At 37.6% G+C, this 13884-nt stretch overlaps 1 protein-coding gene across 1 annotated transcript in view; it reads left to right on the forward strand.

Moving 5' to 3' along the window:
* Positions 1 to 13884, forward strand: part of kcnh5a (potassium voltage-gated channel, subfamily H (eag-related), member 5a) — an 84092-nt gene that overhangs the window by 16648 nt on the left and 53560 nt on the right. Inside the window, exons 4-6 of the mRNA XM_016498034.1 lie at positions 2194 to 2322; positions 9417 to 9532; positions 10757 to 11149. Of these exons, the coding sequence (XP_016353520.1) occupies positions 2194 to 2322; positions 9417 to 9532; positions 10757 to 11149 (638 nt within the window). The remainder of the gene's footprint in view (positions 1 to 2193; positions 2323 to 9416; positions 9533 to 10756; positions 11150 to 13884) is intronic.

Below are 13884 nucleotides of genomic sequence, written 5' to 3' on the forward strand. Positions count from 1 at the left end.
CAGTCTGTCTGGAATGACATGAAGAAACAGAACAAACTGAGACAGACTCTCCAGAAGAACTGTGCCAACGTCTCCAAGATGCTTCAAGAAACCTACCTGCAAAGCTACAGTACTGTTAAATGTTTTAGGCACTTGTGTAAAAATACTGTAAAATGAGGATGCTGTCAAAAATAATGTCATAAATAGATTTTCTTTATCCATTAACTCCTATTATCTAAATGAAATCAACATTTGGTGTGAGCATCCATTGCGACTTTTGCCCTAGGTGCACTTGCGCATACTCTCTCAGGTAGCTTTGCAGGTAGGTCTCTTGAAGCATCTTGGAGACGTTAGTTCTTCTGGATTTAGTCTGTCTCAGTTTGTTCTGTTCCTTGTGCAAACAAAAATCTCACTAGATTATTACAATTAATTGCAAAATGTAATTTGGAATGTAATCTGATATTTACTACTGACACACTACAGCAAAGATAGAAATAACTTACTTAAAACCATTTTTAGCTGGTAATCAATATATATAAAACTGATAAAAAATATAGACCCCTTTTTATTGGTATTCAGATAATATAGGCTTATTTTGAACTTTCTTCTTTTAAATACAGGCACTGTATCAAGCAGCACATGCTCATTGAAAAGTGTGTCTGGATTTTACATAAAAAATTCACTAATCCACTTCATTTGCAAACACAGCGTGAACGTCAATGCAGCCAGCAGAAAGTGTCCGGTTTTATGCCTCAGTTTTCAGCTCCTGTCCCAGATCGCAAATGAAAAAAATCTCGATGATTGGCAAGGCCAGCCACATCAGAAGTCGAAAAAAACCTATCAAGCTACGGGGAGGCAAAAGAGCCACCATGTTTCTCTAAAAACGTTCTCCTCTCTTTTGTAAAAAAAAGTGTCTTACTTGAAATAGGTTTGGGCATTTAAGTCATTTAGTCTTCTCAGGTTGGTTGTTACATTGTGTTATATTATATATTATTGCTATTTATATTATCTTTTAGCTTGGTTGCCCTGTGGTTCACTTTCTGTTTTCTTCACAGATTTTTGACATAAAGCTTGGGTGCACACTGTATGATTTTGGCCTAAATCCTAAAAGATTCCTCTGATCCTATGCTGAAATCTGTACTCTTTGATCGCTAACTTGACATGTTCAGTGACAACCGATTAATGACCATTGCAACTTTTAAGTACCAGTAGGAGCACAGAACCTGATGAACGACAACAACTAACCACCACTTGCTCCACACATATCATCTTCATTTATTTCTATTTTCTTTTCAATACAAGCCATTATCAAAATGAACACTGAAGATTGTTTTTTCCGCATGTAAATTTAGCTCACCGTCACCAAACACATTACAGATTGATGATGGAAAATTCCAGACAGATCTTCTTATGTATGTCTTGACTGTTTATACAGTTTGACGTTAATGACAACTAAGATCCCACAGTGTGACAATACGCTGGAACGAGTTAAAAATAGTTATTTTAGAGAGTCTGAAAAACCTGTGTTCTGTTCCATTCAGTTGCACTCGGTTTAGCTGTCGAGTCGTGTCTGTGTGTGTGCGCGCGCACTCTTCTTATTCCCTTATTCTCCTTATCCGGATTCTTTTAACAGTCACGTAATTTATGATCATGACCGATGATCGGCTACTCATGCCCATCCCAAAAAACTTACCTTCTTTGCTGAGTTATTTGATAATTTACACCTCAAGGCATCTTGCATTTTGGACACAATTGCATCCTGTCCGCTCTTGAATTTTTCTAATGCAGCTACTATAAAGATAAATCTCCTCATGTAGCCTCTGTAAGATAAAGCTGTCCTGTTAAGCTCAGATGTAATGCCCCATTAGGCACACGGGTTACACCGTATATTTCTCATACGGGTGAACCGAGAACCTTGGTCTCAATGATCTTCCTGTCTCCCTCTTTTTTCTCAATTCCTGTCTTTCTCCTGCAATCTTTATTCGCCACCATAATCTCATTATCATTTATTCTACACCTTCCCTTCTTTTAACCCCTCTGTCACTTTCACTTTCCCTCACCATTCTCATCATTTTCATCCATGTCTTTTATCCTCCTGGTCATGACTTCTTTTATACCCTCGATTCGCTTCTTTTCACGTACCACTTTTCATACTTTACTTTCCTTTCATCCCGCCCTCTCTCCTCTCTCGTTGTGTTCATCCGGTGCTGTCAGGAACCCCTGTGTGGCTCTACATGCAGGTGGCCCCCATCAGGAATGAGAACGATAAGGTGGTCCTGTTCCTCTGCACTTTTAAAGACATCACTGTCTTCAAGCAACCCATTGAAGATGAGACCACCAGAGGTAAGAACTCTTAATCTTATCTTGAGTGTTGCATTTTTCAGCCTTGTGGTAAAAAATTGAATTAACACACATAGACACAAACTTGAATTGACAGTGCATTTTTTAATGTGAATATAGCTCGTGAATAAATCCAACCAGATTTATTAATTAACAGAATTACTTTATACTTTATTAAATATTATTTAAAAAATTTTAAGGTGTACACCTAACAAAAATTAGTGAGGTTTACATTTAAAAGTCATAAATATCTTACAATTTCAAGAAAATCTATCTTATTTTAAGGATGTTTAACTTTAAATATTTTTACTGAAGAACCACACAAAAATACTGAATTAAGGTCAGTTGGATTTTAAGCGGGGATGTTTGTGTGTTGCAGCCTGCTTGGCCCAATAGCACATGGCAGTATAATGAGAGCGACAAGCTGTCACTTTATGTTGGAGAGTGCTGCTTGTGAGCATCACTGCAGTCAGCCGTGGAGGTTACTTGTATAGGCTATATGTGTATTTATGATTGATGGGCATTGTCAGATCCTACTTTTCCCACCATTTACTCTCCCTTTCTGTTTCTCTCTCTCTCTCTCGATCTCATATAAACCAGTGGCTATTTTCCTTGTCAGCTTGTGCCACTGCTAAACTGAAGCACTTGTCCTTTGACAGTGATCCTAGCCCACACAGGAGCTCTTTAAAGACACACACACACACACACACACACACACACACACACTTGTATTTGTGGTTTACGGGGACTCTCCATAGGCCTAATGGTTTTTATACTGTACAAACTGTATTTTCTATTGCCCTACACCAACCCTACCCCTAAACCTACCCCTTACAGGAAACTGCTGGCAATTTTTGAATTTCATAAAACACCGTTTTGTATGTTTTTTAAGCCTTTTGTTTTACGGGGACACAGGAAGTGTTTTCATAAACCATGTTTACGTTGTAGTACCCATGTCATTATACACATTTGTGTCCTCATAAACCATATATACCTGTACACACATATATATTTGGAATTTCCCCTCAGAGACTTGATGGCAGCTGCTGTCACTTTGTGGCAGGGCACCTGTGCCCAACTGAGACTCTTGTCAGTGGGTGTGTACAGAGCGACAGGAAGTGAGTTCAGCGAGTATCACTCTCTAGCAGATAAACAGCCTATCAGATGGAAAGACTATCCAATGAACAGGCAGTTTTGAAATTAAACCATTCTGTATTTAGTGACAGCAGTGGTAGCAAATGCTATTAAAAATAAAGGTTTCAAAAGGTGGATTTTTACAGCAGTTCCATAGAATAACCATTTTGGGTTCCCCAAAGAGCTTTTCAGAGAATTGTTCGGCAACACTTTATTTTAGTGTCCTTGTTACATGTACTTAATATTATAATAACAATAAATTATGCATAATTACATGCAAGTAACCCTAAGCCCTAAGAAAGACTATCCAATGAACAGGCAGTTTTGAAATTAAACCATTCTGTATTTAGTGACAGCAGTGGTAGCAAATGCTATTAAAAATAAAGGTTTCAAAAGGTGGATTTTTACAGCAGTTCCATAGAATAACCATTTTGGGTTCCCCAAAGAGCTTTTCAGAGAATTGTTCGGCAACACTTTATTTTAGTGTCCTTGTTACATGTACTTAATATTATAATAACAATAAATTATGCATAATTACATGCAAGTAACCCTAAGCCAAACCCTAATCCTAACCCTAACCATATACAGTAAGTACATGTAGTTGATTAATATTACTCAGTACTTAAATGTATAATTGCACTGTAACAAGGACACCTTAAAATAAAGTGTAACCAATAGTTCTTAAAAAAGTTTTGATAATCATTTTGATAATCCAAAGAACCTTTTCCCACTATAAAGAACATTTTGTGGAAAGGTACCACACTCTTAAAATAAAATAATAGGTGCTTTATTGGAATCAATAGTTCCATGAAGAACCTTTAACATCCATGGAACCTTTTCAATTCACAAAAGGTTCTTTAGAGTGGAAAAAGCTTCTGTAGATTTGTAAAATGTTCTTCACACTAAAATGGTTGTTTTAAGAAATGTTAACTGAAAGGTTGTTGGGGGTACCAAAAAGGGTTCTTCTATGGCATCACTGTGAAAACACCTTTTTAGAACCTTAATTTTTAGAAGTGCATGGATGTGAAAGGTTCTTCAAGGAACCGTTGATGCCAATAAAGAACCTGAAGTCTAGCTTTAGTGCTTGAATAGTAATCTCCCTGCTTTGGCAGTTACAGACACATGGTATTTATGAAAATGTCAATGAAAACACCACAATTTCAGTAACTAATTACTGCCTATCTTCTCCCTGTTGAACAATCAAAACTCTACTGGCTGTACTTATACATATAGCTATTATTAAATATTCATGAATATAGAAAATTATGCATCACAGCCAGGTGACTGTGCTCACATTCCTTTGACATAGATGAGCCTTAGTAATGTCCGTGTCGAGAATATAAGCTACTCATCACCACACACTGAACCACAAACTTTATTAAGCATCTATAAGGCATTCAAATCACCTACAGTGATTACTTTGTAAATGAAGGACTATTTGCCTTATCAAAATGTTAATCTATGCCACTTCTGACCCTTGATGCACTAATAAATATTAACAGCACAATCAGATTATTCATAGCCTGGCATGTCGCTTGAGCTTGTTGTTAGGTAAATATGAGATCTGTTGTTCTAAAGGGGCATTTGTTAAACGTCACACGCCAGGTGTGTATTCAGTATTGCTTCATGAATAGCTCATGTGCATTTACCGATGTGAGAGTGCAGAATCAGGTATGGAAAGCCTGCATTGAGAGCTTTGAACTTCGACATCAGCTGTATTGGCAATAAATTAGAAGAGGTACTTTATAAGGTTCCTCCAGTAGTGGAAGTATATTTAAATCATGATGTGATTGATGAACTTACTGGAATGAGAGTGATGGGCTATACAGCATCTGCTACTTGATTTAAGAGCTTGTAAGGGGGCTGTTCCCTTTAGGGTTGAAGAGTCAGTATCATGTAAGCATATAAAAATTATTTCTGAAGGATCACGTGACACTGAAGACTGGAGTAATGGCTGCTGAAAATTCAGCTTTTTCATCACATGAATAAATTGCATTTTAAAATATATTAAAATAAACATTTCACAATAGTGTTTCACAATATTACTGTTTTTGATTAAAACAGTTTGATTGGACTGTTCCTTTTATCCCAGGCTTTGGCTTCTACTATTGTTTTTAAGGTAAAGCATTACATGCATTGTGCGTAGCTAGTGAAGCTTTTAGTGTTATTTGCATCACAGGTATTTTGTAATTAGTTGTATAATCGAGATCTTCCCTAGAGCTTCATTCCATGTGCCTGCTGCCCCTGGGGAGAAGGTAGAGCTAAAAGCAAGAGTACAGTGTGTATGTGTGTGTGTGCACGTCCATGTATGTTTCCACGTATGCTGTCTCAAAATCCCACTGGAACAGTGTTCCTGTCGGTAATGCCCTGCTCTGCACTGGTGGTCCAATGAAATATGCAAAGCATCTGCATAGAAATAATAAAGCACCGTTAGGCGTCAGTGCTCCCAATGCACACAGGGTTACTTTGTGTTGACTGTGCATTCATCCCCAGCATTTAAAGGATCTGTGCATACATTTAAACCACAGGTGAGGGCGTGTTCTTTCTCTGAGGACCTCTGGCCTATCAGCATGATCTCATTGATGGTGGCTTACCCAGAGGGGCACAAACTTCAAATCATAGCAAATAGGGAAGAAAAATGAGGAATGAATATGGGCTCCATGGCAACAGTGAAACCCTTTGAGATCCTTCCAGATCTTTCTGTACGCATCAGATAGTTACCTGGAGAGGATTTTCAGCTCATCAGGCGTATACTTTAGGACCTCGGCATTGACACCTGTATAAATTGAGAGCTAGCCAGTAGAAGTTCAAAGGTTCAAAGGAATGTAGTTAGCAGCCCTCATAAAGGAAGAATCTGTGGTTATGTATATACTGGATTCAGAGCTGTAGATAGAAAAAATATCAGGAGTATCATTTTAATAATTTAATGTTACTTTTTGGTCATGGAAATATCAGCACCTGCACCAAATTACAGATTTTTAAAAATATTTTGTCTAATGTTTCAGTAAACTATTTAAAAAAATTGTACAGACTATTTATTCATATGTTAAGCTTTACAGGGTTAAATAATGTGGCTGGAGCACAGTAGTGGAGCAATACTGTACAATCCCAATAGAAAGTGTGCAATTTCACAGTAGTCTGCTGCATTCTCCACGGTCAGGCACTCAGATCCAACCCCGAAGAAAATTTCATTCAGAATTTGTTTGTTCATCTGTATCATTACCTGATTTGCTTAATTCCTTTAGTGCATTGGGCGGCAAAATGATGCAAATGACATGCGCAAATAAACACTTCTATCAGTGGGTGATTCTTAGTGAAATCTCCCCTTAGTCTGTTTCCTTCACTGCTGCAGTCTGTTGCAGTCTTGCAGACCTAGTTTGCCACTCTTCTGCCAGATGTGGTGCATTTGGGCAAACATATGCTCCATTGTAGCTTAGGTCTGATAAGGTTCTATGAGGCTGCAATGGCCAAACCGAGATTTCTCTGAGGCTTTGCCTTATGGCTGTTCGACAAGGCTACCTAGCATCGTTTTGCCCTGTAGAAGGACTATATCTGGAAGATGCCTTAGGGGTCCAGTGCAGCGTTGTGACTCTTTGCCCTAAGACAGCCAGATGGCCTGAACCATCCATTGTTTTTCTCCTTTTCCTCCTTCTGTCTGTGACATAGTTACTTTTTGTCAGATTTCGTATCTCTTTTACTCTCTGCGTTTTCAATATTTGTACTAATCATGTTGTTTTATTGCAGATTAACAATAGTACCAGTATATATATCAGCTAAAAACCTTATAGGAATATAATGTAAGCTTAATTGACACTTCTGTCATAACTTTGGTTTAAAAAAAGTAAGAAGAAATAGCTTACTAAACCTTTTTGTGTAAATTTATAGCAAATTTTACAACTTTGTCTCTGACAACGTAACAATGATGTTGCTAAAAAGAACATTATTTTGTGTATTTGGTGTAATGAAATGTGTTTATGCGGTTTAAGGTTAAAAAAACACATTATTTTCCACATATTATTGTTTCTTCTCTATGCCCTGCCTTTCTGAAACGCATCGATTTTTACAAAGCTCATCGGTCTGAAAAGCAAGGTGTGCTGTGATTGGCCAGCTATCCAGTGCGTTATGATTGGCCGAATACCTCAAGCGTGTGACGGAAATGTTACGCCCCTACCATACTATGATGATGCCCTGTCAGGCCGGAGCAATGATTCAAAAACATGAAAACCCATTATAAACGAGGCATTCATTGCATCCAGTGGGGACATGCTTGAGAACGGCGCGGCTGGCAGATTCGATGAAGGAGCGTCGGAGGGCTTGCGGCAACCACATGTGACGACCCCGGGCTGGACTCCGCTTCGTCCACGGTGAAAGCCGATCCGGTGATCCACAGCGCAAAGTTGTTGTATTTCCTCAGCAACCAGCACGGATCAGCTCCAGGCATGACGAAGCCATATTGTCCTCTTTTGGAAGGCTAAACAAAGTAGTTTCGCTTTCACAACGAAACACACAGCGCTTCACGACATGGTGGCGGCAACAACAATACTACAGCGAGAATAAAAGTTACGCCTTCTTTCTTTGCATGAACATTTGGGAGGTGTTATGCAAATCTTCCCACATCGTGACGTAGATATGTGGGGGCGTGTTAGAACGAGCCGTTTTAGGAGGGTGTGGCTGACTCTTAACTTTTATAAAGAATATCTCTTTGGATTTGAGACTTTAGTCTTTGCAACTTTACAGATCTTCTTTATGCACCAAGAGCTTGTAACACTCCAAAGAGAAAGGAAAAATCATATGTTAACATGATTTAAAATGTTTGTACATAAATATGTAAGTTTACCAAATGTAAATGTATATCCAAATGTACAACTTTTGTTACCTTGACACAATGCTATAAACCCTAAACAGCCTTAAAACATGGCAATTTAAACAATTTTACTTTTTGTGGTAGTAAACATTATGCCATAAATGCTTTACTTGTATTGATTGAGTTTAACTTGTAATGAACCCAGAAATTTCCTTTAACTTAAATGTAGCCAGTTGGCCTTTCTGACAAAAAGCTGTCCCCCGCTGAATGGGCTTAAACAGACCAGCGTGCTATTTTCATACATCCTACCAATAAGTGCACACGGCTGATTTCCCCTCCTTATCCCTTCACTGAGTTCATTGTTCATGTGGCCGTGCAGAAAGACTTCCTCTCTATGTCCCTGTTGTAATGAGAGAGAGTGGCTCCAAGAGACCCAATGTGCTCCAGTACTGTATTGTTGTGTTTGAACATTCATGAGATGTGACTTAAATGGGAGAGCCGCAATGTTATTAATGTTTTACTTCTTTTCCCACCCTGTAAACTTTTAAAAACATAGAAATAGCATTCACATTGGCACGTGCACATTGTACAATCACTTGGTGAAGATCTTACTTTGTAGGACTCAACTGACCCAACTGACTTTAGGGTTATTGAGATCAAAAGAAAATCGTCCCATCTGTCTTTATTAATGAGATAGCAATGACTTCAAATGAGGCTCCCTGGTGGACGCAACATCTTCCTTCATGTCTCCACCATGTCATAATGCTTTCATTTTAAAGTCATAAAGAAACATTATGCCTTTGCGAAGAGCCCCCAAAGGTTCATAACAGTTTCTGTTTTTACAAAGGAAGGAAGAAGTAGGCTGGGACATGATGATGGTACAGACTTTATATATGGGACATGGGCACACAAAAATATGTGAGCTTTTTGGAAGGAAGGGATGGGGAAGAACAGTTTTCACTGGTGTCAGCATTTGCAGGAGCCTCGGTGGAAATCAGCGTGGGCCATTGTTTTTTTGGCTGAGGAGCATGATGCCAGCAGTGCTACTAGTTGTGTGGAAAAGTGTGTTTGTGAGTAAAGTAAACAGGAAGAAAAGTAGAGAGGAGGCAAAGAAGTGTTTCCTGTTGCTAATACACCATTTTGTTGCTCTATGTGGCAGGATGGACCAAGTTTGCCAGGCTGACCAGGGCTTTAACCAATAGCCGGAGTACACTTCAGCAGCTCACACCTATGAACAAGACTGAGGTCAGCCACAAGCATTCACGACTGGCAGAGGTGAGCGTCACACACACTTTTGTTTTTCTATGGTCAGGACTTTCCATTGACTTCTGTTGTTTTTATGATAATGATAGCTAATGATGTTTTCTTTCTTTTTACCATACTCTTGACCTTCATATAAGCCTTTTTGCATTTTCACTAAAACTATATTCAGCTTTTTTTCCTTGCAAGGACCTTTGGCTGGTCAGGTTTTGTAGCTGATCTTCATTTACTGTCTTTTTGGAGTAATTTGGACCTCACTGTGAAGGCAAAACCTGACCCACACACATATACAGTATATGCACATACTAAAAGGTCAACTGCCTTTGTCTTCAGTCCCACATGGCAGAAATAAAGTCTGACTTCATTTCCAGACAAATGATAGTTGACTCAGCTGTCCAATGACTGCTGACATAGGCTTTATGTCTCTAAAACTTTTCACTGTATTATATCTTATGGTGCCCTTTCATTAGGTATATATACCTTACAGTGCATAATTTTGACAGGGCAAAAGACCAGCTTAGACCAGGATGATTCTTCGTGGTGGTCTTGTTGCACTGCAACTGCAATCATTTTCATAATCAGTATTTTGTCTTAAAACAGTTAAAGTATCCTTAAGAACTTACTGTATTTTGTTAGATAAGATATTTTTAGAGAATACCAAGAACTATAAAGATTAATAATAATCGTTCACACCACTGTATTTAAGCAAATGCTGTATGTTTGTCGTCTACCGCTTTAAATGCTTGAGCTCTTTAAAGTCAAACATAAAGGGGGAATTCTGATTGGATGTGAGAGTGTTTATCATTCATTAGCTGGAAAAATCATTCTGAAAGTGCTTCCAGCAATATTGTTGTGTCATTAATTATTGTAGTTGTGGTTCAGACGTGACTGTTCTCATAGAATAATTTAAACTTTATAGTTTATAGTATCATTATTGTCCTTGATGAGAACAGGCTTTTATGCTTAAATCAGCAAAAAGTGTGCAAATAAATGTAACTTGTTTAATGGATGTTTGCATATATTTACTGGAAAACAAGACAAAAACATTGAGGAAAAAAAACATTGTTTTACTTACAGTTTTGGTAGGTCAGCATATATATTCATCAGCAAAACTGGTTGATGAAGTTAGCTCTTAAGAAACCTTGTAGTGACATCAGAACATCAGATTTTTTTGATGTATCTTTTTTTTTTTGAATCTCTCTAAATCTTTTAATTAACTTTATTTTCTGTCTTTCCAAGGCTCTTCAGCTCGGCTCTGACATCCTTCCTCAATATAAGCAAGAGGCTCCTAAAACTCCACCTCATATTATATTGCACTACTGCACCTTTAAGACCACTTGGGACTGGGTCATCCTCATTCTCACCTTCTACACGGCCATTATGGTGCCCTACAATGTGTCCTTTAAGACCAAACAGAACAACCTGGTGTGGTTGGTACTGGACAGTGTGGTGGATGTCATCTTCCTTGTGGATATTGTGTTGAACTTTCATACAACTTTTGTGGGACCTGGAGGAGAGGTCATATCTGACCCAAAGCTCATACGCATGAACTACTTGAAGACCTGGTTTGTCATAGACCTGCTGTCTTGCCTGCCCTATGACATCATTAATGCCTTTGAAAACGTAGATGAGGTAAGCACAACGTTGAAGACAGACATTTATTCGAGCAATATCAATGTAGCTACAGTATATATATATATATATATATATATACTGTATATATACATATACACACACTACTGTTTGAAAGTTTGGGGTCAGTACTTTTATTCAGCAAGAACACATTAAACTGATCAAAAGTGACAGTAAGGACATTTATAATGTTACAAGAGATTTCTGCTTCAAATACATGCTGTTCTTTTGAACTTTCTAGTCATCAAAAAGTTGTGAAAAAATGTATCACTATTTACACAAAAAGATAAAGCAGCACACCTGTTTTCAACATTGATAATAATAAAAATAATAGTAATCAATGTTTGTTGATCTGCAAATCAGCAAATTAGAATGATTAGAATGATCATTGTGACACTGAAGACTGGAGCAATGACTGCTGATAATTCAGCTTTACCATCACAGGAATAAATTGCATTTGAAAATATATTAAAACAGAAAACAGTTATTTTTAATTTGAATAATGTTTCACAATATTACTCTACTGTATTTTTGATCAAATAAATGCAGCCTTGGTGAGCATAAGAGACTTCTTTCAAAAACTTTCAAAAGATCTTACAGACCCCAAACTTTTGAATGGTCGATGGAAAAAAAAACAATCAGCTCGAGCCTGATTCCTGAGTGAATGACTCTTTTCAGCCAGTCCTTTTTAGTGAATCACAAATATGTATGGATCAGTTGGGACAGTTTTTTAATTAATCTGACTTACTTGATTCTCTCAGTGGTATTTTATGAACAAATAACGGAATTAATGAAATTTGTTACCACATTTTTTTGGTTTTGTTGTTCTACATGTATTCCTGAAACAATCCCAAATATTATTTTTTCTCAAATATTTCTTCCTCAAAATTAAAAGAATCATTAATGGAACAGTTAAGGAATCAGAATCTTTAAGAGGAATCCGAATCGTTACCAGAATGGTTAAATTCCTTAAGATTTCCATCCCTAGCCATAGTTTATATCCTCTGATAAACACTGACTTGAATCATGATGAATGATGTGATCATCTCGGTTTATCAGTATAGATTTGCTTTTATTTGTTGGACTCTGCTGTCATAATGATTTAACTAAATACTTTCATACCTTAAATGATGATTTAACTGCAGAAGACCTTGAAACAGTTTACTCTGTGCATTATGTCTTTCATCCAAATTACTGCCAAACAAAAATCTTTTTGTTTACAGTTTATTTGATCAGATATAACATATTTGATTGTTCTCCGATGACCAATTATAGGCAAAAGCACAAATCAATAAATTTTCATCTTCTTAGATTTTATTACTTTTGGTGTTATGGTTATGGAGTATTCCAATCAAATCTTCTGTACTCAGCTCTTGCATTATAATTGATCCTCCTCCATGTTACTAAAGTTGGTGATTATTCATCTGCGCATCTTGTTTGCGGTAATTACTGTTTGCTCAGGACTTCTCCAGCATACATTTCCATCTGAGAAGAAACGAATGCAGCTTGTGTTCCTCTCTTTGACTTGCACGAGTGGTGTTGCATGCACGTTTTTGCAACTCTGACGTGAAAACTATATCCATTATTGCCATCTCTTTCCATATCAGTGGCTGCTCACGGTACTGGGCATTAGCCTAAATGGTCTCAGCCCAGCCAGACAGTTCAATGATAAGTGGGCTGCATGATTTCTGGAGTCTGTGTAGATGTGTGTTGAAGGAGAGGCAAGGACGGACTGAGATGGTTGTGTGATATCAGTTGTGCGTGAGTCTTTTCAATGTTTAGAGCTGCTGTGGTATATATTCGCCACAGGAGGCAGTATTTGCCAAATGAGAAGGTTTCTGAGGCTCAAAGATTAATATAAACATAAAAGAAGATATATTGAGAAGTCACCAAAATGGTTTGATTACCAACATTCTTTAAAATATCTTCTTTTGTGTTCCACAGAATAAAGTCAGGTTTAGAAAGGCATGAGTGATTAATTGAATGATTTTTCATTAAATTTTTATTTTGTGATGAACTGTCCATTTAAGTATTCTTGAAGTAAATTTCAGTATGCTAGTGTTCCTAGATAAACTCTAACACCTGTGTTTTGAATGAAAAGCACTTCCAGTGCTCTTTTTGTACTTCTGTGTACTTTGAGTTCTTCTGGAAGATTTTTATCTGTCTGGAGGATCTAATATAGAGAGAGCTGAGATGGAAGTGATCATCCGAAAAACTTTAAATGGGCACAGGCGTCCTAATGGCTGTAGGTTAAATTGGGCGACTATGGACATTCAGAATAAAATATGATTCTGCTTTAAGCTTCTTTACATTATTAATCTCCATATGCATGGTATGATATATTTATCCAATAAAATAACTCTTCGGATTCCTACTGGTGCCGTAAGTTCACAGTTGCCCAGGCAACAGGCATCCTTTCCCATTGTGGTGATGTTGTTGGAATGCATTAGTCTCTGCATCACTGGAACACAATGAAGTCCCAAATCTGCAGTGTGCCCAGATCTCAATAAAGTGTTCCTGTGGCATGTGGTACCGTGTGTCACTGCTGTATCACTCCTGCTGTGGTTGAAATCTGCATGTTCAGGCTGAGTTCAGCTAAGGTTATGTCTCAGATAGATGGTCTCTAGCTGAAAAAGGAAAGCAGTAATGTTTGTTTGTGCAGCTGCTTTATTTCTTTATACTTAGTGATAATTATGTGATTAAACACAACCTATGTTGTATTTTTAGTTAGATGA

Source organism: Sinocyclocheilus anshuiensis, unplaced genomic scaffold (genome assembly GCF_001515605.1).
Source record: "Sinocyclocheilus anshuiensis isolate Anshui unplaced genomic scaffold, SAMN03320099.WGS_v1.1 scaffold1578, whole genome shotgun sequence".
Classification (NCBI taxonomy): Eukaryota; Metazoa; Chordata; class Actinopteri; order Cypriniformes; family Cyprinidae; genus Sinocyclocheilus; species Sinocyclocheilus anshuiensis.